At 44.3% G+C, this 27,499-nt stretch overlaps 1 protein-coding gene across 1 annotated transcript; it reads right to left on the bottom strand.

The window, feature by feature from the left end:
* Positions 1-6,786: 6,786 nt before the first annotated feature.
* On the bottom strand, positions 6,787-21,676 carry syf2 (SYF2 pre-mRNA-splicing factor). Its single transcript, XM_072677378.1, has 7 exons — positions 21,612-21,676; positions 16,633-16,731; positions 15,364-15,489; positions 13,957-14,074; positions 12,173-12,263; positions 10,900-10,998; positions 6,787-7,945 (listed from the first exon to the last, which is right to left on the bottom strand). Exons 1-7 carry the CDS (start codon positions 21,627-21,629, stop codon positions 7,780-7,782), a joined length of 717 nt encoding a protein of 238 aa, XP_072533479.1. The 5' UTR covers positions 21,630-21,676; the 3' UTR covers positions 6,787-7,779.
* Between the last annotated feature and the right edge of the window lie 5,823 nt (positions 21,677-27,499).

The raw sequence follows: 27,499 nt of genomic DNA, 5'->3' as shown, positions 1-27,499 counted from the left end.
ATACACTCCAGCGTTATGACGTTACAGCCCAGATATACACGCCAGCGTTATGACGTTACAGCCCAGATAAACACGCCAGCGTTATGACGTTACAGCCCAGATATAGACTCCAGCGTTATGAGGGTTACAGCCCAGATATACACGCCAGCGTTATGACGTTACATCCCAGATATACACGCCAGCGTTATGACGTTACAGCCCAGATAAACACGCCAGCGTTATGACGTTACATCCCAGATATACACTCCAGCGTTATGACGTTACAGCCCAGATATACACGCCAGCGTTATGACGTTACAGCCCAGATAAACACGCCAGCGTTATGACGTTACATCCCAGATAAACACGCCAGCGTTATGACGTTACATCCCAGATACGCACGCCAGCATTATGACGTTACAGCCCAGATATAGACTCCAGCGTTATGACGTTACAGCCCAGATATACCCACCAGGATTATTATGACGTTACAGGCCAGATATACACTCCAGCGTTATGACGTTACAGCCCAGATAAACACGCCAGCGTTATGACGTTACATCCCAGATATACACGCCAGCGTTACAACCTAAGGGTTCAGATATGTACATCAGCATTACAGTGTTATAGACAGGGAATACACATCAGCTTTACACTGTTACTGTTCAGATATATACGGCAGAATTACGGTGTTAGAGCTTGGATATATATCAACATTAAAATGCAACAGACCGAAATGTAACGTATACGTCAGAATCATGGCGTTACAGTTCAGGTGAATGTCAACATTACAGTGTTACAGCCTGGATATATCCGGCAGCATTACAGTGTTACAGTTTGGATTTATACGTCAGCATTATGGCGTTACAGCCTGGATATATATGTCAACATCACACTCACACAGACCAGATATATCAGTCAGCATTGCGGCGTTACAGTACAGCTGTACGTGTGTCATTATGGTGTTACAGACAGGATAAACACATCAGCTTTACGACAATACAGCTCAGATTTATATACCTTAGCATTACAGCATTACAGCCCAGATATACAACTCTACACTCCAGCGTTTCTTTTAGACTGAACAGGATTTACAGTACATGACAGCTTAAAGAGTTATAGCCTGGCCACATGGCCTTGTGCTCATCTCTGGGCCAGCGCTGTAATGTGAACAGACAATGTGATTTTGCGAAAGGTATTTATTTCTTTTCATTACGAATCACAAGGTTTAGCTGTTGTCTGAACTTCAGGGCGCAGCGGTGGTGAGTTTGAATAGCATTAGTTACGCGACTCAAAGCTAACATTCACACAGCATCCCCAGCTGAATGTTTTATTAGGTTCAGTCAATAAGATGTTTGAAGACAAATTGATGCAGCCCATTGTACGGCATCAGCTGTGTGGACTCAGGCACTGTTTCAACCACAGCAATCAACCTCTGGCCTGTTTTCCTCAGGCTTCCCTCGCCAGTAAAAGATATTTATCAAGAGCTGGACAGAGTGCATCCTATTTTCCTAGCCTCGCAAACCCTGCTTAACCTCAGTTTTAACCTCAGCAGTTACTGATAACATACAGCTATTTTGTTGAGATGACTGGATAAAGTGCCCGACCCAACACCATCCAACACCCACTGCTTTATTAAAAAAAACACATGCCAACTTCTCAAATTTGTAATTGCTGTTCATGTGTAATTATATTGTTTCATAATAATAATAATAATAACCAGCAGTAAGCAAAGCACTTCCAAATGGTACAACTTATCCCTCAGACTGTGTTCATTTAAAGAGAGGGAGAAACAACATGTAACATTTTACAATTAACAATGTAGAATAGAAACTATGGGCTTCTCATATTTCTTCATTGAGGAGCCTAACTCCCTTGGTTACAGTAACAGCGAGAGAAACTACCTCCACCATGTTTGGAGGCTGTACAGCCACCAAGGAGTGAAGTCTGCTTTACACAAAACGTCTCAATGTTATCCAAACAATAGCAGAGAAGCATATTATAAAATTCAAGTTAGGACATAAATATGAATTTGGTAAATCTTTACACCCCTAGATGAGAAACCGGTGGACTCTTGTTCAGTTATATTCGTATGCAAAAGTTCATGCACCCCTGGTCAACTTCAAAGGGTTATTGATTTTCTACAGAGAAAACAGTTCTCCACATACTAAAGCATAATTACTGTTTATTTGCTGAATTCATCATATAAAAAAAGAAAAATGAAATGTAGTGTGCAAAAAAATAGCACATTAAATTGGTTATATTTATTTATATTTTAGTTATATTTTTACCAGTGTATTAAGTTTGAGAAAATAAATGCGTGTTTCATAAATCATTTTCTTTAGATTTTCTTTTGTTCATTTATTATCCCTCAGAAAATCAACATAATGTGCCATTTGAACTGGGAAGTCTAAACTTTTGCTTGATTTAATAAAAAAATGTTATTTGAATAACATTATTGAGGTTACACAGCTATTTCAAATATTATGGAATCACCTTAAAATCAAACAAAATTGGTTACAATAAAAAAAAATATATTTCTTATTTATTTAAACATGCATATTGACGCATACTGATTATTTATTATATCATATTGGAAACTGTAATTGTAAATATTTGGACAGAATTACACTGATCAGCCATAAGATTAGGCAGGTCCTGTGGGTTTTTTCTGGTTATACACACACACACACACACACACACACACACACACACACACACACACACATATATATATATATATATATATATATATATATATATATATATATATATATATATATATATATATATATACATACACATACACACACACATACCCCCTCAGTATTAACATTGACCATTTGTGACTGGCACAGATGGAATTTGGCTTAATCCCACCCGTGCATTAAACACACATACACCCACAGCGACAGTGAGCACACGTGCCCGGAGCAGTGGGCAGCCATTGCTGCAGCACCCGGGGAGCAGAGAGGGTGAAGGGCCTTGCAAAGGCCCAACGGTGGCATCTTGCCAAGCCCGTGTATCGAAGCCACAACCCTGTCATCAACAGCCCGGAGCTCTGACCGCTGAGCCACCACTGCCCCTATTAGGCAGGTGGTGCTTATGTTATGGCTGATCTGTTTATATGTAGTAAGTGGCGGACAGGTACGCAGGAAATCTAGTGCTCCGGTGCAGAGCGAACAGTGCAAACTGACAGGGCAATGTGTAAAACGCATGCACGCGCACACACGTCCTCCAGCTCCCGTCCTCCTCTCGCAGGCCTGCGCATCGCCACGGGGGGATTCCACAGGCCCTAAATCTGGAACGTCCTGGCAAAGCCACAGAAGAATCCTGACACATCTTCTCAGCGCGAGAGAAAAGAGAGGAGGAGGAAAGCGAGTTTGAGGGGAGAAAAAAAATATATATAAAAAAAAAAAAACGCTGCATGTTTACAGACCCACATAAAGGAGCCCATTGTTCGGGACACACAAGACGTCTTTTGAATTTGGCTTGAGAAAAATGCTTCGAATCACCCCTCACAGGCAAACTCCATTTGATGTCTAATTAGTTGTCCTTAATGCCACGGATGCCAGGCTGCTATTTGAGCTCATCACATGAGTGTAATCTCTTCTCGGAGGCGCCGGGCCCAGCACTCCTTAACGATTTTTCTCTAGCTGAAGCATCCATCACTGTTAAAGAGCCCATCGAACTTAAACACTTCAAACGCTCATCAATCTACACCCCAGTACGGCCTGGGCAGAACAGCGGTGGGGGGAAAGAGGACAGTGCGTGTCCGTTTCTTTCCGGATGGAAGCAAGAGAGATGTTTGAGTGACAGCTGACGCAAATCAATAAATCTATGGACGCAGGTGTTCTAACAGTAACGCGAACAGGTGACCGTCAGGTGAGCTGAGTAAGTGAACAAAAGGTTAAGCCCATTTTATTTGGCCAAACTTGAGTGAATGAATACACCAAGGTTGACCAGGCATAAGATTCTTGTTTGAAACTGTGGAGGAACCTTCCAGGAACCCTTTCTTCTTTCTCGAAGGTTCCTCAAAGCACCTTAAGAGATCCCTCCACACTTTCATACTGAAGAACCTCCAAAAGTTCCATATTTCCGTCACAGAGGTGGAGATGTGAAGTCATTCAGAGCGAGGTTCGGTGTGAAGTAGTTCATTGTAGAGAAATCTCAGACTCCCATTTCCTCACAGTGGTGATGAACGGAACCATGACTGCAACAAAAGAAAAGCCCTTTTATTTACTACCCAAAATGATCAATGAACCGGAGTTCTGCAAAAATATTCATGTAAATATGTTTATGATAGTTAAACATCTAAAAAATTAGGAAGACTACTAAGTTAAATTGAGACCAAATTCCATCTGTGTCCAACACTAATATGGTGAATATGGCCGCCCTGCATGCATCTCTCCACCATAAATACAATGTATGCCAAATAATTCTGCCATTAAAAACACTAGCATAAAATAATGTAGCTTTTAGTGGGATTAAGCTCATCAGATGTCCACTGGTTCCATTCATCACCACTGTCAACAAACAATTCTGCTGACAGTCGAATAACCTATAGATTAATAAAACAAATAACTGATTATTTGGATTTTGAATTGCTTCAATACCAAATAACTCCAACGCAGCCTTTAAACGGACTAGCTTTTAAATCGATTGGCTGATTAGGTCTTGAGGTTGTTTCATGTTTTTTGCCAAAAAACAATAACGACAATTAAGATGAACAACATTCAATAACTGATCCGATATAAATAAAAACTACAACACATTTCCAGTCTAAATGTGAGACTGTAATTTTAGCTTTTAGTATTTCGTTGGTGTTGCTGACTTTTCTTTTCACATGGTCTGGTTGGCTCTTGTTGTTGAAGAGTGGGACTTTATCAGTAAACAGACGCCATGTTGAGCATTAAGGGAACATATTACAACCAGTGGCCCGTCTCCTCGTTTCTGGCTTGACTTGAAGCTTTGTCCTTTTCACACTCAGCCCAGTGTCCGTATGAGGCTCCCACGCCTCACACTAATAAAACTCTGCGCTGATGGTGGTGCAGATGCGTGACCACGTTGCCTCATGGCTCTGTACCCATTGTCAGCTACCGTTCACATGATGTGCTGTGAAAAGTAACAGCAGCAGGAAGAATGTATTCCACACGGTTATGGTTAAACTATGGCCCGACTGTCACCGATGCAAGCGTCTACCCACCCCGAAAGTTGCAAGACCAGCTGTGCTCTCTCGGGCTCTGGCGGCTGATGGCAAATACTTATTACTTTCAGAATTATCACACACGTCTCTCGGTTCATTTTTTTACATTATTAATTCAAAGAAAACAATATTTTGAAATTGAGGGGCATGTGCGCTAGATCAGAAACTTTTGGATCAAACTTTCCACCCCGTTTGCATTGCAAATAAATTATGGCCTTTGTGTCTGAATAAAAATACAATATTAATAATTATTTTATTCTTGATTTTGGAATATAAATATATATCTTACATGTTGTGGATTTTAAATAAAAGTGTTTGCTCTTTAGTTGCATAACATGACATGAGTACTGTACTGTTTCTCACCTAATTGCCACATGCCCTACCTTAATTAATGAATAAATTAATAAACAAAACATTATGACTCCCAGATTATGCAAATTGCATTGACACTCATAACTGTACATTTAGGACTGGGATGTGTTAGATGGAAACCGGACAGCTGATACTTACAATCATTTGACAGATGTGAAGACCTGGGCTACAAAAGCTCTCTGGAGGCGGCAGCTACAGACAGTGATCTGAGGAGGGACATACCACAAACCAAGAGACGTGGTGTTGGGCGCCCAAGGCTCATTGATGTGCGACGAAAGCTATCCCGTCTGCCAGAAGTCACAGAAATGTTTAATAGTGATTGTTAAAAGAGGAATTTGTCCCAACATTCATTGCATTGCTTCTTAATGTATAGCCCAGGTTTAGTCAGGGTGCCTATGCCAACTCCTGTTCACCGCCAACATGGAAGCACTAGTTCGGACCACCTCGTTCAATGATTCACCTGCTTCCTTTTACGTACACCAAGTCACTGTGGGAGTCATGCACTTGTGGGATGCACAGAAACCACTGCGCTACCTCTTTCTAACAGGACTTGAAGGATCTGCTGTAACATCTTCTACATAGCATAAGGAGCTACCTACGTTCAGAGGTAATGTAGAGTGAGCACCAAAAAATAAACAGCATATTAGGTTACTTTCCTGCACACAGGAAAAAAACAGAACACCCTTTGACTCAAGTGTGTTTCATGTTCGTTTACCAAGGGAAGTTATTTTCTCTTGGTAACTGACCACACGGTTACAGATGTGGCTAGCTGGAAAACGCAGTCTTTAAAACTCCAAACAGCTGCAAAGGATGACTTGACTGTTCTGAGAAGACAGGGACAGTGAGGACGGCTCCCTCTCCTCCTCAATGCACTTATGGTACATTAAAATGACCAGTGGTCTTTGCGACAGTGCTGGGGTCAGCTGTGTCCTCTCACATTTACTGTTGCTTGTGGTGGCATAACTCCTGCACTGTTTTACCTGCAAATATGGCTCCTGAACCTGCTCCTACACAACGCTACCCCTCTCGCTTTCAGCATCACGATGAAATATCAAAGGGATTCATTTGCGTGGAACTCCCCCCTGCCAGCTGATAAAGCCTCTGAGAACAAAAGAGAGAAATCATAAACAAGGCATGGCTCCAATTCCCAACACAGCAGGTCTTTGAAAGCAGCCCCCCCCCAAAAAAAAGCAATTCCCCCCCAAACCCCACCAGGCCTAATTCAGAACATATTCATTCATATGCAGATGGGGCCAGAGTGCTGCTCGTTCGACTCCCACGGCGAAAGGCAGAGAGGGTTGGGGAGGGCGGTTTAAAGTGAAACCTCATGAGGGCCCGATCAGGATGGAATACCACCCAAAGCTCTACTTAATAAATCAAACGATTCGGAGACAGCTTGCTTGTTTCTAATTTAAAGCACGCTTGCATATTAAGAAGCTTGCTTGACTCTCGTGATTGGCTTACACCGGTTCTCACTGCCTGAGGATGTCCCTCACCTAGTCACTGGTCCTTGTTCCCTGCCTCTAGGGGGCGCCTGGATACTTGGTTAGGGTACTGACGTAGGACTGAATCACGGCAGCCTGGGAACAGCTGTAGTCTACTTTGAAGCTGGTTCAGGTCACAAGTCTCTCCCTCTGATATCTTGCCGCCCCGGGGCATCTAGACCTGATGGGGAGATAATGGTCTAATTGAATTGGCGAATTGTTTAGGCCCCGCAGTACCTACACACTGACACTTTTACAAAGGCTGTGAGCCTTTAACGGATAGCCTCTTCACGCCCTGAAGGGAAACAGCAGTGCCGACTTCTCACGCTCAGCCATCGCCCTCAGTCCTCTCATACGGACCCACGCTCTGCCACAACGACACTTGTGTTTAAAACGGACAGATGATTTTATTTCTTTTTTTTTTTTTTTTTTTTTTTTTTTTTTTATAAATGTGGAGCACAAACATTTTCTCATGGCAGACGAGCAGAGAAAGAAGCAGCAGTTATATGCATCATTAAATGAGACACTATCAATTCAGACTATCAAACCAGACACAGGCTGTCCACTGCAGCTTCTATGCAATCTGCATATAAACGGAGCAATGCTACCTTAAACACAACGAAACATAATCAGAAGTTGGCCCCCTCTCTAAGAACCGCTTGGGGAATAGAATAATAATAAAAACAATAATAAGAATAAGAAGAAAGATGATGCAGTCCGTGGTGGTCGTACTGGCGGTTACACCGCTGTTCCTCTCTCCAGGTTCTGCTTAATCTCTGCGGTGTATTTGCCGTAGAAGCGCTCGGCCTTCTTATTGAACTTGGCGTTCCTCTCGTTGATGTAGTCGATGTCGGAGTCATCGTTGTAGGCCCTGCGCCGACTGTATTTGGCACGCTTCTCGATTCTGGAAGGAAGACAAGACCGTTAGGAGAGAAGTCTCCCCCTCCCCAAAACACACCTTTTAAAGGCTGTAGGTAGCAAGGCAGCCTACATCCAAATTAGGTCTGATGTTTACATACACTCTTTATGGCATTTGTATACAAGGTAGATACATCATAATTATGCACACAGTACACCGAATATCTGGTGAAGTGTCTTGTTGGAGATGGACTAGATGGCTTTGGGAGCAATCACTCTTTTTGGCAGAACTGGTAGAATTCCAATAAACATACAGGTTTAGGTTCTTTAGTTGGGTTGTCACTATGGCTGGGGGCTCCCTGTGACAGGGCACAGAGCTGGGGAGCTGGTGTTTACCCAGCTGCCCTTTGGTGGCAGTTCAAAGAGGCAGTGGTAAGCTTCACATGTACTGGACGTGTTGGGTCCTTACCCTCCTAGTGTCGGGAACACTCCCTAGTACTAGAGGGAGATACGAATGGGTGGGTTAACTGGCGGTACCCAATATTATTATTGTTTCCTGGCCCAAACACAACTTTTAAGCACAGAAGGTCCAAGACGGACATGCCAAAAACGTAATGTTACCCTACTTTATCCATTCCACAACCACCATTAACATGTGTTTTGGGTTCTCTGTCCTATTGGAACACCCAACTGTGTCCAGGTTGGTTGTGGAAGGAGGCTGTCTGATGGTTTATCTGAGCATTCATTAGTCTATCCACACCGTGCAAGGCATCAGTTTCCCTGGCAGCAAAACAGCCCCAGTGTCACTACCACCTGGTAGCTGGCGCAGTGTTCTCAGGGCTGAATGCATAGAATTCTAATCCTCAGAGTTCCTAAAAACTCAAAAAAAACAACAACAACAAAATGAACATGTGCACCTAAGTTTTCTCTATTAGAAAGATGGTGTAACTCATTTTACCACAGAAAAAGGAACAGTTCAGAGAAATCCTTAAAAAGCCCAACATCGGCATGACATACCGATTTGTGCTGCAGTGCATCATGGTGCATCATGACCAACATGTCAGCATGGGCCTAGATCTGATGTGAATTTGATGGGCTTTTGATTCTGGGTCTCCTGCCAGTGAGGAAATCGGAGGGAGATTCCCTCCTCTTCCCCAGACTCAGCAGCACAGCTGCAGCTCAGAGGAAATTTTATGGGCCGGTCAGAACTGAGATAACGTTACAGCAACATGAAAAGAGCCACATTTCGCGAGCAGCGAGGCTGCCTTCATGTTCGCTCGTTTAAATTTATTTCCACAAATAAGTTCTTAACAGTGGCTGAACCGCTACCAGAGCTTAGGTACTACAAGTGGCAATGATGGGGGTCCAAGCAACACCTACTGTTATGGAGCCAGGACACCACATATGCTGGGCCAAAGTTTAGAATTATGCCACATAACCAAGTTAAAGGGTATATTTACATCTTTAGATGTGACATTTTTTAAACCCTGATACATATGTAATAAGTTTAACCCTATAAAACAAATAGTATTGCTCTTTTAATCTTAAAACCAGCCCATTTAGTCAGTCAGATAGCGGTGTTTTCCACTGGCTTTCCAACAAAACACCACATTTCTGCCCTCAGAATAAATGAAAAGCAAACACCACACAGCTTCTTACCTCACGGATTACAAAGTTTGACTTAACAGAGTCTGTTTCCAGACTCTACGATACACATTTCCTTAACCACACACACACAGCCTCTTAATTCACGGATTACGAGCCTAATGTTTGACTTTGTGACTTTAACAGTGTCAGTCTTCAGACTCAATAAGATACACCTCCTTAACCGCACACACACACAAACTGGCACACATACACACACGCACGCACACATGCATGCAGAGTTTGTTTGAACATCTTCAAAGTGTGGTTGTGCGTCATGCTCTGGCAGCCACAGCCCTGTATAATCTCTCACAGGAGCTAAAAGCAGCTCCCCCAAAACAGAACAGCAGAAAGAGTCTAATCTACTGCAGAGCATGTCCTCCCGCGCACATATATATACACACGCACGCACGCAAATCTACGCATCTATACAGATAAGGATCTGCACGTTTATAGCAGGAGATGAACACAAACAAGAGTGAGGACCAGGGCACACAGACGTGGTCAGAATGTGAGGCACCATAATGTAAATACATCTATCTTAATTGCTGCAGGCTTTTCTGAACTTTCCGACAACGCTAATCAAGGGGTGCAGATGTGCTCTGAAAAGTGGGGGGCCCCCCAAACATCGGTAGGAAGCGGCCTACAAACAGCAATTTACACCAATCAGTCATACCATTAAAACCACCTGCCTAATACTGTGTAGGTCCCCCTCATGCCACCAACACAGCTCCGACAGATCCGACTCCACAAGCACCCTCTCTGAAGGTGTCCTGTGGTCTCTGGCACCAATGTGGTTTTAATGTTATGGCTGATTAGTGTATATAATGATCATTACGCTTCTCTTGAATGCATGCAAGCATATTTAAATGCTTTCAACACAGCTGGTGCTGCCTGCTTATTATTTGAATTTGGCAGCAGTACATGCAGAAGATTAATATGTGAATATTAATATGGGGTAATAAGTATATAAGCTTCCCCTGTAATATGTACAAAGACAAAGCAAAGTATTAAAGACAAGACGGGTGCCCCAAAACTTCTGACAAGCAGCGTATAAACCCAAATAAAAGTTTGTAGGCCTGTCAGATGAAGACCTGAGAACTACGGCTTAACACAGCAACAGAGAAAAATATTTATTAAAAGGGGGGAAGAAAAAAAAAAAAAGTGTGGAAAATGAGAGTACTGATGGGGTTTCAGATACGCCCGGGCCTGGAGTGCCTTCACAGCAGATTAAATCATTGAGTTTTATCTGGGAAACTCATTCAGCACATTAAGCCCATTGTACACCATTAAGAAATATGGGTCCTCACACACGCAAACACAACCCACCCCCCACCCCCAAACACCGCCTCTTACTGTTTCTCCACGTCCTCCTGCATGCGGTCGATGGCCTCTTTGGAGGGCACATGAGTGCCGTGGATCAGGCTGTTGGAGGTGGGATGGAAATCTTCACCACTGTGAAAACAAAACAGGCATAGGAAGGTTATGATCTAAGGGTGTTTCCAAGCCATCGTTACTGATAATCATCATGACCTCATTCTTCACTCCAAATATAGTCAGCAGCATCATCAATAATACTGTCAAGGGAAGGGAAAAATAGCTTCAACCTATGAGAGGGGGAATTTTGTGCCACAGTCATTATAACGTTGCTATACAGTTGTTTACTTAATAAATAATGAATTATTTATCATGTTTTTGTATTTAATTTAACTTGTTTAGAGAATCAATAAAATTGTGTCCAGATTCGACCGTTTATTCAGGGCCACAAACATTTGGGAAAATTGGTCTTCTAGCACCTGTGTGTCTTTCACTGGTAAATAAGCTGCCTTTACCACAGCAATACTCGTAAAAAATACATCGTGAATCCAAAATGTCTGAAAATTTGGTGAATTTGATTGTTAGATGTTAGACACAGATGATTCAGAATCAATTCTAAATGGTCACTAATCGATTCTCTATGTTAATTGACAGAACTCGGTAGTGTGGAAGTGCTGAGATGGACAATCTGCACTCGTTGGGCAGATTGGGCAGTGTCCTGTCTTGAAGCTATCTTACAGACACCGCGATCCCCAAACTCTACAACCAGACCAAAACCAAAACAAAAGCCCTGGAATCGGTGAAGGAAACGGGCCAGACAGCTGTAATGTGATGTGTGGGCGTCCGTTGCCACGGAACCTTACGTCACCATAACTGCGCATTTAATCACAGATGATTGACAGCTAGCGTCTGATGAATGAGAGCCACACGGGTGCAGATCTGGCTGAGCTGCTGAAGAGTGTAGCAGAGGAACGGCAAGAAGAAAGGTTTAGTGTTAGTTACTGATAACGCTTCAGTCTGGCTGCTGCTGCTGAACTGGGCAAATTCCTACATGTGAAAAGCTATGACCATGCGATTACCACGCTTTCCCTCCGCAGCCCAACTGCAAACCCTTCTAGCTGACCAGCCACATCACTTCCATTTGTTTGATTAATAAAAGAAGGAATTCCATTAATCATGGATCATTAAAGATACTTGCAACTGTAATTTATAATGATCCAAATAGCCCAGCTATTCCCAAATTGAGGACACAGGATTAGGATAAATGTGGTACAGGTCATAAAACGTCATTTGGCAGATCGTTCGTTCTTACTATTCCTCCCTCTGTCTTTCGTAGCACTCCATATCAGGCTTGATCTGCTTGGTGAGCCTCTGGTACTGCCGCAGCTGGGCCTCGGCGTATCCTGCGGAGAGAACGAATGAAGGAATGAAACGATCACATAAAAGCAAGTGAGATGACAGTGGAGTGAGAGATCCAGGGCAGACTGCAATTACCTAATTACCAGAACCGATCACAAACAGGTGTCAAAAAAATAAGCTCTGCATGGTTTCATTTCTACATCCTTTAATCTCGCCACATGGTGGCCATACTGGAGAGAGAGAGAAATAATGACTCATGCTAAAGGAAGAACACCCAGTTCAGTTGAAATGCTTCATATGGAGCCTGCTCAAATCCGCTCTTAAGCTGGGCGCAAGCGGCAGGATCGGTGGTCCAATTTTAGCCTCACAAGTCAAATCTCCAAACTCATCTTAGCATTGGTGAAAAGGTACGCATGGTCAGAATGTGTGTGTGTGTGTGTGTGTGTGGAGGGGGTTATCCATATTTCCAACATAGCCCCACAGAGTATGTCAGGGCACGAGCAACTAATAGCTGTTAGAGTTGTATGTGTAAGAACCTTATCTTTTATAATGGTTTAAGGCATGTTTGAGCTCCTAATTCTTTAAATGCTAATTATCCACTGCTCACCTCCCATGCACAAACTCAGCCGTTTTTCATTACTCCTTTCCTAACCACACGAATTCTGAAGACTTCAAGTTTATTCCTGTTTTATCTTTGCACCAGCTAGCTAGCAATCATTTACTTCACCTTGAGTTCATATCCCTGTCTAAAAGCCAGCTGTACCTGCCTTTGTCCTGAGGTTTCCAGCTACTACAATCAGGATCATACAGAGCCCGGCTGTCAAGTCATGGCCACAGTTTAGTAACACGTGGGAATGAGATCCTAAGACGTGATTTTTAAAAATCACATCCCTCAACCTGTCACATTTGACATACAGTTGACTTTTTAAACTCTTGCCTTCACAAAGGTAGGGGTTGGAGCTACTCAGATATGGGGGAAGTACAATTCTAACAAGACGTGTGTTGCAGGTGTGATGCAGGAAGCTGGGCTGACTCTGAACAGTGTGCTGACTGCTCTTAGACAGGCCATATCAAACAGACCTGGATGTATTATTTCACAGTTTGAAGGTTGGTAGGCTCTCCAGATACCCATACGTGAGTGCACAAGCACTGAAAAGGTGTCCCCTTGTATTGTCATGCATTAGCATGCTGGATATGGAAGTGAGTGAGAAGATGTATATACACAAGGGGGGTGTTATAGGCAATGTGTTTAGAGACATTACAGTTTCCTATATTATTTATATTTCAAATACAAATATTGCTATTTAAATCATTTATTTGCAGAAAGGACAACTGCAAACAATATTATATAATAATTATAATACAAAGAAGTTATTATTTGAATTTAAACACAGAGCTAATATGTGAACTTCAAAAAAAAAAAAAAAAAAAAAGGTAAAATAACCTTGAATGCCAATCACAGCTCTCATGTCTTGGCAGGCTCTCCACTAGTTTTTCACATTGCTGTTGGGTGACTTTGTGTCAACTATCTATCTCTCTCTCTCTCTCTCTCTCTCACACTCATACATACATACATACATACACATACATACATACACATATATATATATATATATATATATATATATATATATATATAGTATAAAGTAATGGTGCCGAGCATGCTACTGTAAGATACTAATTGCTAGTCCTAAGCCTAAATTACCATTTAATCAGATGACCAGAGTAATCTCTCACCTGAAAAGCCAGGATCAGGGTTTTTCTTCTTTTTCTTCCTCTCCCATCGTTCTGCATCCTCCGCGCTGATCTCCAACAGTTTCACGCGCTCGTAGTCCTCCCCACGTTCGGCACATTCCTAACAGAGACATATGTGAGCTGCTTTAACTGGGAGTTTTGTGACACAGAAGAGCTCTGAATTACCTTAACTTATATTTGGACTTGTGCAGGACAACCAGGGTGCATGATAATGCAGTATGACTATATATTTTTGGAATCTGTGAATGGTCTAAAAGGCCATTCTCACGAGACTGAACTGTAAATTACTGCTTCAATAACGGCTTACAGTAAAACAGTCTTTGATGAAAAGTTTAATATTGCCCAGATTGACATGTGATACACTGGGCTGCATCACATGAAACACAGTTTTCAGTGCGTTCTCAGAAGTTGGCAAGTCTTGTGCACAAATAAACAGAGCAGCTTGTTGTTTTTATGAACTATCACATCATTTTGAAATGGAACCCACCCACCCCCTTTAGTGACAAACTGGACCTGATGTACAAGCTGTGGTTTACTGGTGTGATAAACTGGTGCGATAAACTGGTGCATTTATTCACACTGATTAATCACATTAAAAACAAGTTCTAAAATAGTTTAAAAATACATACTCCACTCATTTTTACTTTCAGAAATGCTCTACTCTAGAGCAATTTACTGAGATTGACCACTTTTCTGCTCCAATTCTAAACACATATTGGGATATAGATATATTGGGAGCCCAGAGGACCAGCTTGAGAACTAATGACATTTTAACTTGGGACCCCTGGTTCGTATCGCCACCTCTATAAAGAAGCCCAGTTGGCAAGATCTGGAATGTTAATGTCGCAACCACTTACTCGAGCAGAATTATAGAACAGATAAAGGCCAAAATATTAAAAACCGGGCTTATGCACTGATCCAACATCTCTCCTGATATCTGTTTTGCACAACCAAGAGCACCAATCTCACACTACTGCTCTCCATAAGGACCAGTTTGGTCTCAAGCGTAGAAATTCTCTGAGTCACAAGAAGCCAGCCAACCGCTTCTACTTGAACTGCTACTGGTGCTGAACATGTTTGGAAGACAACATTAACTTCCACTGTTACAAATGTACTCTCTGGAACAGCCAGTTACAGATGGCTGTGGCATCATTAGGGACTGAACTCATGATCTCCCACACTAACGCTTAGTTGTGCACTCTTTCTTATAGTCTTGTAGAAGTTTTAGGGAGCCAACAAGCATTTTAAAAAAATTAGAATTGGTCTAGGCTGTTTAATGGGGCTTGTAACCGTGCCATTGCCATGCTGGTATACTAAAAAGGGCACCACTACACAATGCTTTTGCAACAGTTCTAAAACTTCATGATGCAGTGCGCTTCACCAACCTACCTTCTTCTTCTGGCCCACCATTAGCTCATACTCGAGTCGGGCTTTTTTTGCCTCCCAGTTTGAGGGAAGCTTCAGCCTCTTGTCTTCCTCCACCACCTCCTGATGATTCAGCTTACGGGCCTCATTCTACGAAACAGGGTATGTATAAAGACTTGCTAACAACAGTGACTGGGAGAGCCAGTGAAGGACAATAAACTCATTGTAAAGATCCAAAAAGTTTAACATGGTGCGTTATCATGCTGGAAGTAACGGAGAGAAGGTGGTTAAACTGTGGTCATAAAGGGATGCACATGGTCAGGCCAAGATTGATCAATATTAAATGACCCAAGGCAGGTTGGATACATGAACGCTTGATGTTGGAGCAAAATGCTTACCAACTCAAGGAGGTCCAACTGATACTGTACTAATTCACACAGTTCAAGGCATGAATTAAAAACACTTCTACAGCCATTTTCTAAGCTTTACTTCAGAGCAGGGGTGGGCAACGGGGGCCAGAGTCTGGCACAGTTTGTTGATTTTCCGGCTCTAACAGACATACTAAACTAGGGATGCACCGATCCATCTTTTTCTGTTCCGATACAGATAACGATACACAAACTTTGCGAATCTGTCGATACCCGATACTGATCTGATACCATTGCTGAAATACTAAGCTAAACCTCAATATCTGGAAGAGACTTAAGGCATCAGGGCTGATATAATCATTACTTTACTAACTTTGTAAAACAAACCATAACAAATGAATGCAGATATAAATGAACCCAGTTTCTGTTTATTGGTCACTAAAATTAATAACTGTGCTGGACCTCAATGCCACAACGTTATTTTAAAATTCGAAGTCTGTGAGACTAAAGCGGAGCTTGCAGCTCCTTCCATCCGTGGTTCTCTTTATGGAAGACAAGCTGGATTACTTGCTGATAGTTAATGGCGGGTCGAGGGCACCATGCTGGTTATATGGGGGAAGTCTAGCTGTTTGCTGACCCTGGGTTATGAAGCCTAAAATACTGGTGGTGCGAGAATCGGTGTGAGACCGATTACCCAATAATTATCCAATACTGGATCCAGCTAATTTTGTTATTGTGGCCGATATCCGATCCTAGCATCGGATCGGTGCATCCCTATACTAAACCTGGCGATTAACAGGAGTTGAAGTGTGCTTCAGCAGGAATCCGGCCCTCCAGGACCAAAACTGACCACACCTGCTGAGCAACAAGCACACCATCGTATACGCATGGTTATGAAATCATGATGATATGCTTGCAGTCGTACCCTTTTGAAATGAAGCTCTCTGAACTTCCTCAGCCTTTCCTCTCTCTTCTGGGATGTCACAGTCTCGGTGGGCTCGTCATCAACAACTGGCGCAGACACCTTTCGGAGAGAACACAAGGCAGCTGGACTAAGATTCGGGGTTGTGATACAGCATGTGAAGTGTCACAATTAAGCAATCCAGCCAGACCAATCTGGTGTGTCCAGCTTATCTGATTTTATCTTGTGAGCTGCAAAAAAGGGAGCTGAAACAGCTGCATCATAAAGATAACATCAGTTTGAAAGAGCCTGTATGGTCCTCATGAAAACAGAAGGCACTGTTCTGAGCAACAATTTGAGGTTACAGCAAATGCCTTTAAGATATTGCCGTGGAAGGTGTTAAATTCCTATTAAAGCTCCCCCACAGAAAGCTACTAAATGAAACTGTTAGAGATATTCTGCCTCAGAGTTTTGTGATGATCAATGCAGGCACAGATTTAAAACCTTGGAACAGTAGAAGAGAAGAGCATGCAAACTGTATAATATGGACAAAACTATTGGGACACTAGATCATTCATTTTTTCTTCTGAAATCAAAGGTATTAAAAGTAACTGTTGGAGTAACTATCTCAACTGTCCAGGGAAGAAGGCTTTCGACTAGATCTTGATATTGCTGTGAGCATCTGATTGCATTGAAAGCATTACTGAGATCGGGATGTTGGCTGAAGCACTTTCCTATTTCCTATTTTTTTCTATTGGCAGTACTTCTCTACATGGACTAGACAAGCTGTGTGTGTATTTGCACATCTGTGTCAGCAATGGGTACAACTTAAAGTAGCTGAATGCATTCATTAGAAGGTGCTAGAAGGTTAGAGGCTGTAGCTTTAATACAGTCCTGAGTTGGGGGGGGGGAGACTGTAGCTTTAATACAGTCCTGAGTTAGGGGGGGGGGGAGACTGTAGCTTTAATACAGTCCTGAGTTAGGGGGGGGGGGGCTGTAGCTTTAATACAGTCCTGAGTTAGGGGGGGGAGACTGTAGCTTTAATACAGTCCTGAGTTAGGGGGGGGGGGCTGTAGCTTTAATACAGTCCTGAGTTAGGGGGGGGAGACTGTAGCTTTAATACAGTCCTGAGTTAGGGGGGGGGGGGGGACTGTAGCTTTAATACAGTCCTGAGTTAGGGGGGGGGGGAGACTGTAGCTTTAATACAGTCCTGAGTTAGGGGGGGGAGGCTGTAGCTTTAATACAGTCCTGAGTTAGGGGGGGGAGGCTGTAGCTTTAATACAGTCCTGAGTTAGGGGGGGGGGGGGAGGCTGTAGCTTTAATACAGTCCTGAGTTAGGGGGGGGGGGGGAGACTGTAGCTTTAATACAGTCCTGAGTTAGGGGGGGGGGGGAGACTGTAGCTTTAATACAGTCCTGAGTTAAGGGGGGGGGGGGCCTGTAGCTTTAATACAGTCCTGAGTTAGGGGGGGGGGGAGACTGTAGCTTTAATACAGTCCTGAGTTAGGGGGGGGGGGACTGTAGCTTTAATACAGTCCTGAGTTAGGGGGGGGGGGGACTGTAGCTTTAATACAGTCCTGAGTTAGGGGGGGGGGGAGGCTGTAGCTTTAATACAGTCCTGAGTTAGGGGGGGGGGACTGTAGCTTTAATACAGTCCTGAGTTAGGGGGGGGGGGGGAGACTGTAGCTTTAATACAGTCCTGAGTTAGGGGGGGGGGGGCCTGTAGCTTTAATACAGTCCTGAGTTAGGGGGGGGGGGGACTGTAGCTTTAATACAGTCCTGAGTTAGGGGGGGGGGGAGGCTGTAGCTTTAATACAGTCCTGAGTTAGGGGGGGGGGACTGTAGCTTTAATACAGTCCTGAGTTAAGGGGGGGGGGGGCCTGTAGCTTTAATACAGTCCTGAGTTAGGGGGGGGGGGGACTGTAGCTTTAATACAGTCCTGAGTTAGGGGGGGGGGGGAGGCTGTAGCTTTAATACAGTCCTGAGTTAGGGGGGGGGGACTGTAGCTTTAATACAGTCCTGAGTTAGGGGGGGGGGGGGGAGACTGTAGCTTTAATACAGTCCTGAGTTAGGGGGGGGGGGAGACTGTAGCTTTAATACAGTCTTGAGTTAGGGGGGGGGGGAGACTGTAGCTTTAATACAGTCCTGAGTTAGGGGGGGGGGGAGGCTGTAGCTTTAATACAGTCCTGAGTTAGGGGGGGGGGAGACTGTAGCTTTAATACAGTCCTGAGTTAGGGGGGGGGGGGAGACTGTAGCTTTAATACAGTCCTGAGTTAGGGGGGGGGGGGAGACTGTAGCTTTAATACAGTCCTGAGTTAGGGGGGGGGGGGGGGGGCTGTAGCTTTAATACAGTCCTGAGTTAGGGGGGGGGAGACTGTAGCTTTAATACAGTCCTGAGTTGGGGGGGGGGGGCTCTAGCTTTAATACAGTCCTGAGTTAGGGGGGGGGGGGGCTGTAGCTTTAATACAGTCCTGAGTTAGGGGGGGGAGACTGTAGCTTTAATACAGTCCTGAGTTAGGGGGGGGAGGCTGTAGCTTTAATACAGTCCTGAGTTAGGGGGGGGGGGAGGCTGTAGCTTTAATACAGTCCTGAGTTAGGGGGGGGGGGCTGTAGCTTTAATACAGTCCTGAGTTAGGGGGGGGGGGGAGACTGTAGCTTTAATACAGTCCTGAGTTAAGGGGGGGGGGGGCCTGTAGCTTTAATACAGTCCTGAGTTAGGGGGGGGGGGGAGGCTGTAGCTTTAATACAGTCCTGAGTTAGGGGGGGGGGACTGTAGCTTTAATACAGTCCTGAGTTAGGGGGGGGGGGGAGACTGTAGCTTTAATACAGTCTTGAGTTAGGGGGGGGGGGAGACTGTAGCTTTAATACAGTCCTGAGTTAGGGGGGGGGGGAGGCTGTAGCTTTAATACAGTCCTGAGTTAGGGGGGGGGAGACTGTAGCTTTAATACAGTCCTGAGTTAGGGGGGGGGGGGAGACTGTAGCTTTAATACAGTCCTGAGTTAGGGGGGGGGGGGAGACTGTAGCTTTAATACAGTCCTGAGTTAGGGGGGGGGGGGGGGAGACTGTAGCTTTAATACAGTCCTGAGTTAGGGGGGGGGGGAGGCTGTAGCTTTAATACAGTCCTGAGTTAGGGGGGGGGGGGAGACTGTAGCTTTAATACAGTCCTGAGTTAGGGGGGGGGGGGGGGCTGTAGCTTTAATACAGTCCTGAGTTAGGGGGGGGGGAGACTGTAGCTTTAATACAGTCCTGAGTTAGGGGGGGGAGACTGTAGCTTTAATACAGTCCTGAGTTAGGGGGGGGGGGGGAGACTGTAGCTTTAATACAGTCCTGAGTTAGGGGGGGGGGAGACTGTAGCTTTAATACAGTCCTGAGTTAGGGGGGGGAGACTGTAGCTTTAATACAGTCCTGAGTTAGGGGGGGGGAGACTGTAGCTTTAATACAGTCCTGAGTTAGGGGGGGGGGAGGCTGTAGCTTTAATACAGTCCTGAGTTAGGGGGGGGAGACTGTAGCTTTAATACAGTCCTGAGTTAGGGGGGGGGGGGGAGACTGTAGCTTTAATACAGTCCTGAGTTAGGGGGGGGGGGAGACTGTAGCTTTAATACAGTCCTGAGTTAGGGGGGGGGGGGCTGTAGCTTTAATACAGTCCTGAGTTAGGGGGGGGGGGAGACTGTAGCTTTAATACAGTCCTGAGTTAGGGGGGGGGGCTGTAGCTTTAATACAGTCCTGAGTTAAGGGGGGGGGGGGCCTGTAGCTTTAATACAGTCCTGAGTTAGGGGGGGGGGGCTGTAGCTTTAATACAGTCCTGAGTTAGGGGGGGGGAGACTGTAGCTTTAATACAGTCCTGAGTTAGGGGGGGGGAGGCTGTAGCTTTAATACAGTCCTGAGTTAGGGGGGGGGGGAGGCTGTAGCTTTAATACAGTCCTGAGTTAGGGGGGGGGGGGAGACTGTAGCTTTAATACAGTCCTGAGTTAGGGGGGGGAGACTGTAGCTTTAATACAGTCCTGAGTTAGGGGGGGGAGGCTGTAGCTTTAATACAGTCCTGAGTTAGGGGGGGGAGGCTGTAGCTTTAATACAGTCCTGAGTTAGGGGGGGGGGGGCTGTAGCTTTAATACAGTCCTGAGTTAGGGGGGGGGGGGGGGAGGCTGTAGCTTTAATACAGTCCTGAGTTAGGGGGGGGGGGGGGGGGCTGTAGCTTTAATACAGTCCTGAGTTAGGGGGGGGGGGGGGGACTGTAGCTTTAATACAGTCCTGAGTTAGGGGGGGGGGGAGGCTGTAGCTTTAATACAGTCCTGAGTTAGGGGGGGGGGGGGAGACTGTAGCTTTAATACAGTCCTGAGTTAGGGGGGGGGGGGAGACTGTAGCTTTAATACAGTCCTGAGTTAGGGGGGGGGGGGGGGACTGTAGCTTTAATACAGTCCTGAGTTAGGGGGGGGGGGAGGCTGTAGCTTTAATACAGTCCTGAGTTAGGGGGGGGGGGGAGACTGTAGCTTTAATACAGTCCTGAGTTAGGGGGGGGGGGCTGTAGCTTTAATACAGTCCTGAGTTAGGGGGGGGGGGGGGGACTGTAGCTTTAATACAGTCCTGAGTTAGGGGGGGGGGGGGGAGACTGTAGCTTTAATACAGTCCTGAGTTAGGGGGGGGGGGGCTGTAGCTTTAATACAGTCCTGAGTTAGGGGGGGGGGGAGGCTGTAGCTTTAATACAGTCCTGAGTTAGGGGGGGGGGGGGGCTGTAGCTTTAATACAGTCCTGAGTTGGGGGGGGGGGGGCTGTAGCTTTAATACAGTCCTGAGTTGGGGGGGGAGGGGGGGGGGGCAGCTAACGTTAGCCAGTTAGCTAACGGTCCGCCCGAAAGCATACACGAAGGAAAAGCTGGGTTTTAACGTCTACGACAACTTTTCTCAAAGCTACTCGACGCTACACAAGTTTAAAACCACGCAGAAACTGTATAAGGGCTGTAAAAACAGAGTAAATCAACGTGTTGTGTGAATTTCTGTGGTGTTCTTACCTCTGTGCCGGACGCCATGTTCACAACACCCGTAAACAGAGACCTCAGCCCGCTTCCTCGAGTGTCCGGAGGAAACCTGCCTGTGGAAGCTATAGTTCCTACCCCGCAGGTTCGGGGATTGGGTTGAAGGAATTTCTCTATTAAAAAAAATTAACATGTGTTTTTTCCTCAAATTTTCTATAATAAAATTGCATGGGCTATATCATTTTATATTTATTTATGTCGTTATTTATTCTACTTTTGCTAAATACCTGGTTTATTTAGTCATTAATAATTCTCTATATAAATAGAAAGTAATTAATATGTATACACTTGACAAAAGTTTGACACAATTCAGCATTTAATAAATAAATAGTAATTCATATAGTCATGAAATACAGTTAATTCTACAAAAGTTTACATGTGATAAATAAATAGAAATTAATATGGCCATGAAATACACTTATTTTTATAAATACATCTATATTTAATAAATACATTATATTTATTATAGGAATTAAATATTTAATTTGACAAGAAGTCTATATTTAATAAATTAGTCATAAAATACCCCCCCCCCTTTTTATTTTTTTATTTATTTTTTTACAAAATTCTACATAATAAATATATAGTAATTAATATAGTCATGAAATAGAGTTAATTCTACAAAAAATCTACATTTAATAAATACATAGTAATTAATAGTCATGAAATGTAATTTTACAAAAATTCTACATTTAATAAATAAATAGTCAATAATATAATAATAATAATAATAATAATAATAATTCTACATGTATACATTCAATAAATATATAGTAATTAATACATTGAAGTGATTCTAAAAATTCCTTTATTCTATTCAATTAGATTGTGTGTGAATGTAATTTAAAAATGTATAGTTATAATCTGATATTAATTAATTTCCCTAGAATTAAAAGTAATGTATTAAGAAAATATAATAGTTTTATTTTATTATCATACTGAATACTTTCATAATACTACAATCATTCTGGCTATGTCACCTACACAGTAAACACATGAATGTGTATTTCCCTAGAATTAAAGTAATGCACCTAAAGGTCTCTAACATCACTGCCAGAAGAGCTGAGCCCACACCCAGGTGATGAAGCACGCCGAATGCTGATTTCGACAGTTTATCAACTTCAGTTAATGGCTAAGCAGAAAGGATGAACCCAGTCAAAAGACTTCACACAGTGAGCCTCTCACCCCCTCTCCAATGCTCCACTAGCGCTAACGTGCGGCCCTGGCCTACCACGGCCACTTTTCCTGCAGATTATTGTTGTTATAATTAGGAGCGCTCTTTCTGAGGATGTAATTAAGTGGAGTTTACAGCGTTAGATTAAAGCAATCTCCAGATCACAGGCGATGCTAATGGACTGATGCGCTCTGACTGTGAGCCAGATGGAAGCGTTACAGCCGTAGCACGACAAAACACAGCTAAGCACAGGGGATCCAGACCCCCTCCAGCTCCCGCCTCGGTGTCCCTGCACTCAGGGTGCAAGAAATGTAACCCTCCTTCACACTTCCTTTTAATGTTCATCCAAATTTCACCCCAAATATAACTCCCACCACTAGCCTGGACCCCTCCTACTTTACAGTGCTACCAGTGCTGGGAGGCCGAAGGCTAGCACATGCTCCTCACATGAAGCCAGCTAACCACAATTGGGTAGGGTCCACTCACTGGCCACTTTATTAGAAACACCAACTTTGTACTTCTACTCACTGGGCACTTTATTAGAAACCCCTACTCTTGTGCTCCCACTTACTGGCCACTTTATTAGAAACCCCTACTCTTGTGCTCCCACTTACTGGCCACTTTATTAGAAACCCCTACTCTTGTGCTCCCACTTACTGGCCACTTTATTAGAAACACCTACTCTTGTGCTCCCACTAACTGGCCACTTTATTAGAAACCCCTACTCTTGGGCTCCCACTTACTGGCCGCTTTATTAGAAACACCAACCTCAAGCGTCTGTTAATTGGCCATTTTATTAGAAACACCTACTCTTGTGCTCCCACTAACTGGCCACTTTATTAGAAACATCTACCTTGTACTTCCAATTACTGGCCACTTTATTAGAAACACCAACCTCGTGCATCTGTTAACTGGCCATTTTATTAGAAACACCTACCTTGTACTTACACCCACTGGCCACTTTATTAGTAACCCCTACTCTAATGCTTCCACTTACTGGCCATTTTATTAGAAACATCTACCTTGTACTTCCACTTACTGGCCACTTTATTAGAAACCCCTATTTTTATGTTCCCACTTACTGGCCATTTTATTAGAAACATCTACCTTGTACTTCCAATTATTGGCCACTTTATTAGAAACCCCTACTCTTGTGCTCCCACTTACTGGCCACTTTATTAGAAACACCAACCTCGTGCATTTGTTAACTGGCCATTTTATTAGAAACACCTACCTTGTACTTACACCCACTGGCCACTTTATTAGTAACCCCTACTCTAATGCTTCCACTTGCTGGCCACTTTATTAGAAACATCTACTCTTGTGCTCCCACTAACTGGCCATTTTATTAGAAACATCTACCTTGTACTTCCAATTACTGGCCACTTTATTAGAAACACCAACCTCGTGCATCTGTTAACTGGCCATTTTATTAGAAACACCTACCTTGTACTTCCACTCACTGACCACTTTATTAGACCCCCCCCTCCATACTGCATGCAGAATGCTTGCATGATCTCCACACTAGCAGGACTACCATGAAGGCTGGCAGTAATGTAAAGCAAAGAAATGTGCTGGTTAGCATTTATGCAAATTCTTTAATACATATTTCCATTGTGAATTTCTTGCCACCCGGTGTTGCAGCGCACTCAGGAAGCAGCTCGTACAGCTGCCCGACATCTGCTAGAGCACGAGCATCGTGGCCAATAACATCATTCCATTTCCTTAATTACTATTTCTGCAATTTCCGCAGCCAATGAGCGAGGCCTTATTAATGCCGAGCCAAATCAAACACGACCCCCGGACTCCGCTAGCTGCCGCGCCATGAGCCGGCCTGTGCCAACACACGCCCCACCGGCAGACTCGCACTGCTGCTGGCTGCTTGTACGGCCTCTGTGAGGCGTCCTTTCATGCTTCCGTTCACGCCCATTTAAGAAAATGAATTGCTACTGACTTTGGCTTTATTACCACCCCCCAGATTTAGCCCTCTAACATAACCAGTAGATCTGAGGCCTCAGACATGCTCGTTCACACATGTTCCTCTGTGCACCGTTAGCTTTACCTCACTTTCATTATTTAACTAATAAGGACAATACACACTGCGGTACACGCCAATTTCACACAGCTAATTTCCATCTGAACACACAGACACTCACTGGCCACTTTATTGGAAACACCCACCATGTGATTCCACTCACTGAGCACTTTTTATTAGAAACACCTACACTATATGGACAAAAGTATTTGGACAACTGCTCATTCATGGGTACTTCCACGTAGTAGCTGTCTCTACTGTCCAGGGAAGAAGTCTTTCTACTAGATTGTGGAAGAGCATTGCTGCGATGATTTGATTGCATTTACCTACAAGGGCATTATTGAGGTCAGCATGACCCCACTTCATCCCCGACTCCCCATTTCATCCCGAAAGTATTGGATGAACCACCAACCATCACTTCAGAGAACACAGTCCCACTGGTCCACAGCTCAATGCTGAGGGGGGGGGGGGGGGGGGGGTCTACTCACTGGCCACTTTATTGGAAACACTTGCCTTATACTTCCACTCACTGGCCAATTTAGAACCCCCCTTTACTATATTGACAAAAGTATTGGGACACCTGCTCATTCATGGTTTCTTTCAAAATGAAGGTGCTATTTTTGTTGGAGCAGCTGTCTCTACTGTCCAGACAGTTGTCCACTTACCTAATTTGTGCTTCCATTGACTGGACACTTTATTAGAAACATCTATCTTGTGTTTGTGACCCACTGATTCATCAGGGGTATTTGAATTACCCCCCGTTATTCGAGTCTCCAGCAGGGTGGACAGGGGTTTGAACTGGGGTATGCAGTGCAGAGAAATGGGAAGTGTGCTTAGATATGTGTGAATGAAAACAGTCTTATCAGTCTGTGGTGCGATTATCTAAGGTTTTCACGGCATCAGATATGTCCCTTTCAGCAGCTCCAAAGACTGTCATTAGCGGTGGCCGCTAGGCACACATGAGTACAACTGGCTCACGGATAACTCCGTAATTACGGAATTAGTTACATACGCAACTACGAAAAACACCATTGTGGTCAAGCGTAGCTGTGATGTTGTGCTATATGCAAAGCATGACGTTGTGGGTCACATGCCATCAGAGGAGAATACTCAGAACACTGCATCTACACTTGCCAGAACCTTCTTGCTCGTCAGTTCGAACGACTGTACGTAAGTAACTTACCAAGGTCTGGAAGAAGACCCACACTCATCTGCGAGGGAACTGGTTCAGGTGGTCGGGAAAACCCCAAAGAAAACCCCGAAAGAACTACCAAGCCACAGGCCTGCCATGAACTGGAAGCTGCTGGAACAGCAGTGTCACCGTCTACAGTCAAGCTACTGTTACACTGCCACGTTCTGAGAAGCTGCCGTCCAAGAAAAGAAGCCCCTGCTCCAAAATCCACACACATGGACAAAGTAAAAAGGTTTTATGGAAAGTGCCGGGTAGCCAGCTCTGATGCATCGACTAGCAGACAGCCGTGCCGGCCAGCATCACACTGAAGTGATGTGAGGATGGGGAGCGAGCCACCTACCCCACCTGGAGAGAGCAAGGCCAATTGTGCTCTCTCTGGCTCTGGCTACTGATGGCGGGGGGCGGCATGACCCTGGGATTCGAACCAGCGAACTTCAGTATAATCTTTTTAAGTCATTAGCCAGACGGTTGAAAGTTGGACACAGTAGTGAAATGGATAAAGCAAGCTTCCATGAAGCTTTTGGAAAGGCCTTCCCAAAGTCCAGACCTCAACCCTATCAAAACTACGGGGCCTGTGCTTAACAATCGGGTCCATGCCGGGAAACCAACAAACTCTGAGTTTCAAATAGCCAACCAGATTTCTGCCAGAAGCATCCCCACAGCACCACACTACCACCACCATGTTTGGCAGCTGGTATGCTGTTCTTACTGTGGGAGGCAGTGACTTGGATCTACATGTCCAAATGTTTGTGGACACCCCTTCTAATGAATGCATTCAGCTACTTAAAGTTGCACCCATTGCTGACTTCAAATACACACACACATACAGCTTGTCTAGTTCTTGTAGAGAAGTATTGTCAACCTACTGACACCATGCCTAATGCCAGACATGGGCTAAAGGGGTATCAATTTTAGCTACCAAAAGCCGAAATCTAGTCAGGGTACAACCTGCTATGGGATGTTTAACCTAATATTAGGTGTGTCTGCCAGACAGAATGTTCCCTGACCTCCATCCTGCAGAATGACAGAAGAAGACACATCAATAGGGGGTGCTGTGCAACCCTTAATGAGGAGGACGAGGGCTGCTCTAAGCCACATTAGAAAGCATGGCCTTCAGTGCGGCCCGTGCATAATCATTCATCCACAGCAAATGCACATGATAGAGCAAATGCTGTGAATTCCGCCAGAATAAAAGCACTACCATCATGCTGTCAAGTCTCCTGACTCAACTCTCCTCTCAACAGCTGGTCCAGTCCCTGATCCTCTGTGTCTTCAAAAGGGATGAAAACAAACACTTACTCACACGCTAACATCCAAGAAGCGCTCTCTCGCTCTCACTCTCTCTCTCGTGTTCTTTTCCGTCCTTCTCCCTCTCTCTGACCTTAATTAGATGGTGCGCTTCGAACCCTGCTGAACAATAGGCCGTTGTGGAGGTTTGCATTGAGAGGCCACCGTGCCAACAG

Source organism: Salminus brasiliensis, chromosome 4 (assembly GCF_030463535.1).
Source record: "Salminus brasiliensis chromosome 4, fSalBra1.hap2, whole genome shotgun sequence".
Classification (NCBI taxonomy): Eukaryota; Metazoa; Chordata; class Actinopteri; order Characiformes; family Bryconidae; genus Salminus; species Salminus brasiliensis.
The sequence above is the reverse complement of the archived record's forward strand: the minus strand, read 5'-3'. Positions and strand labels throughout refer to the sequence as shown.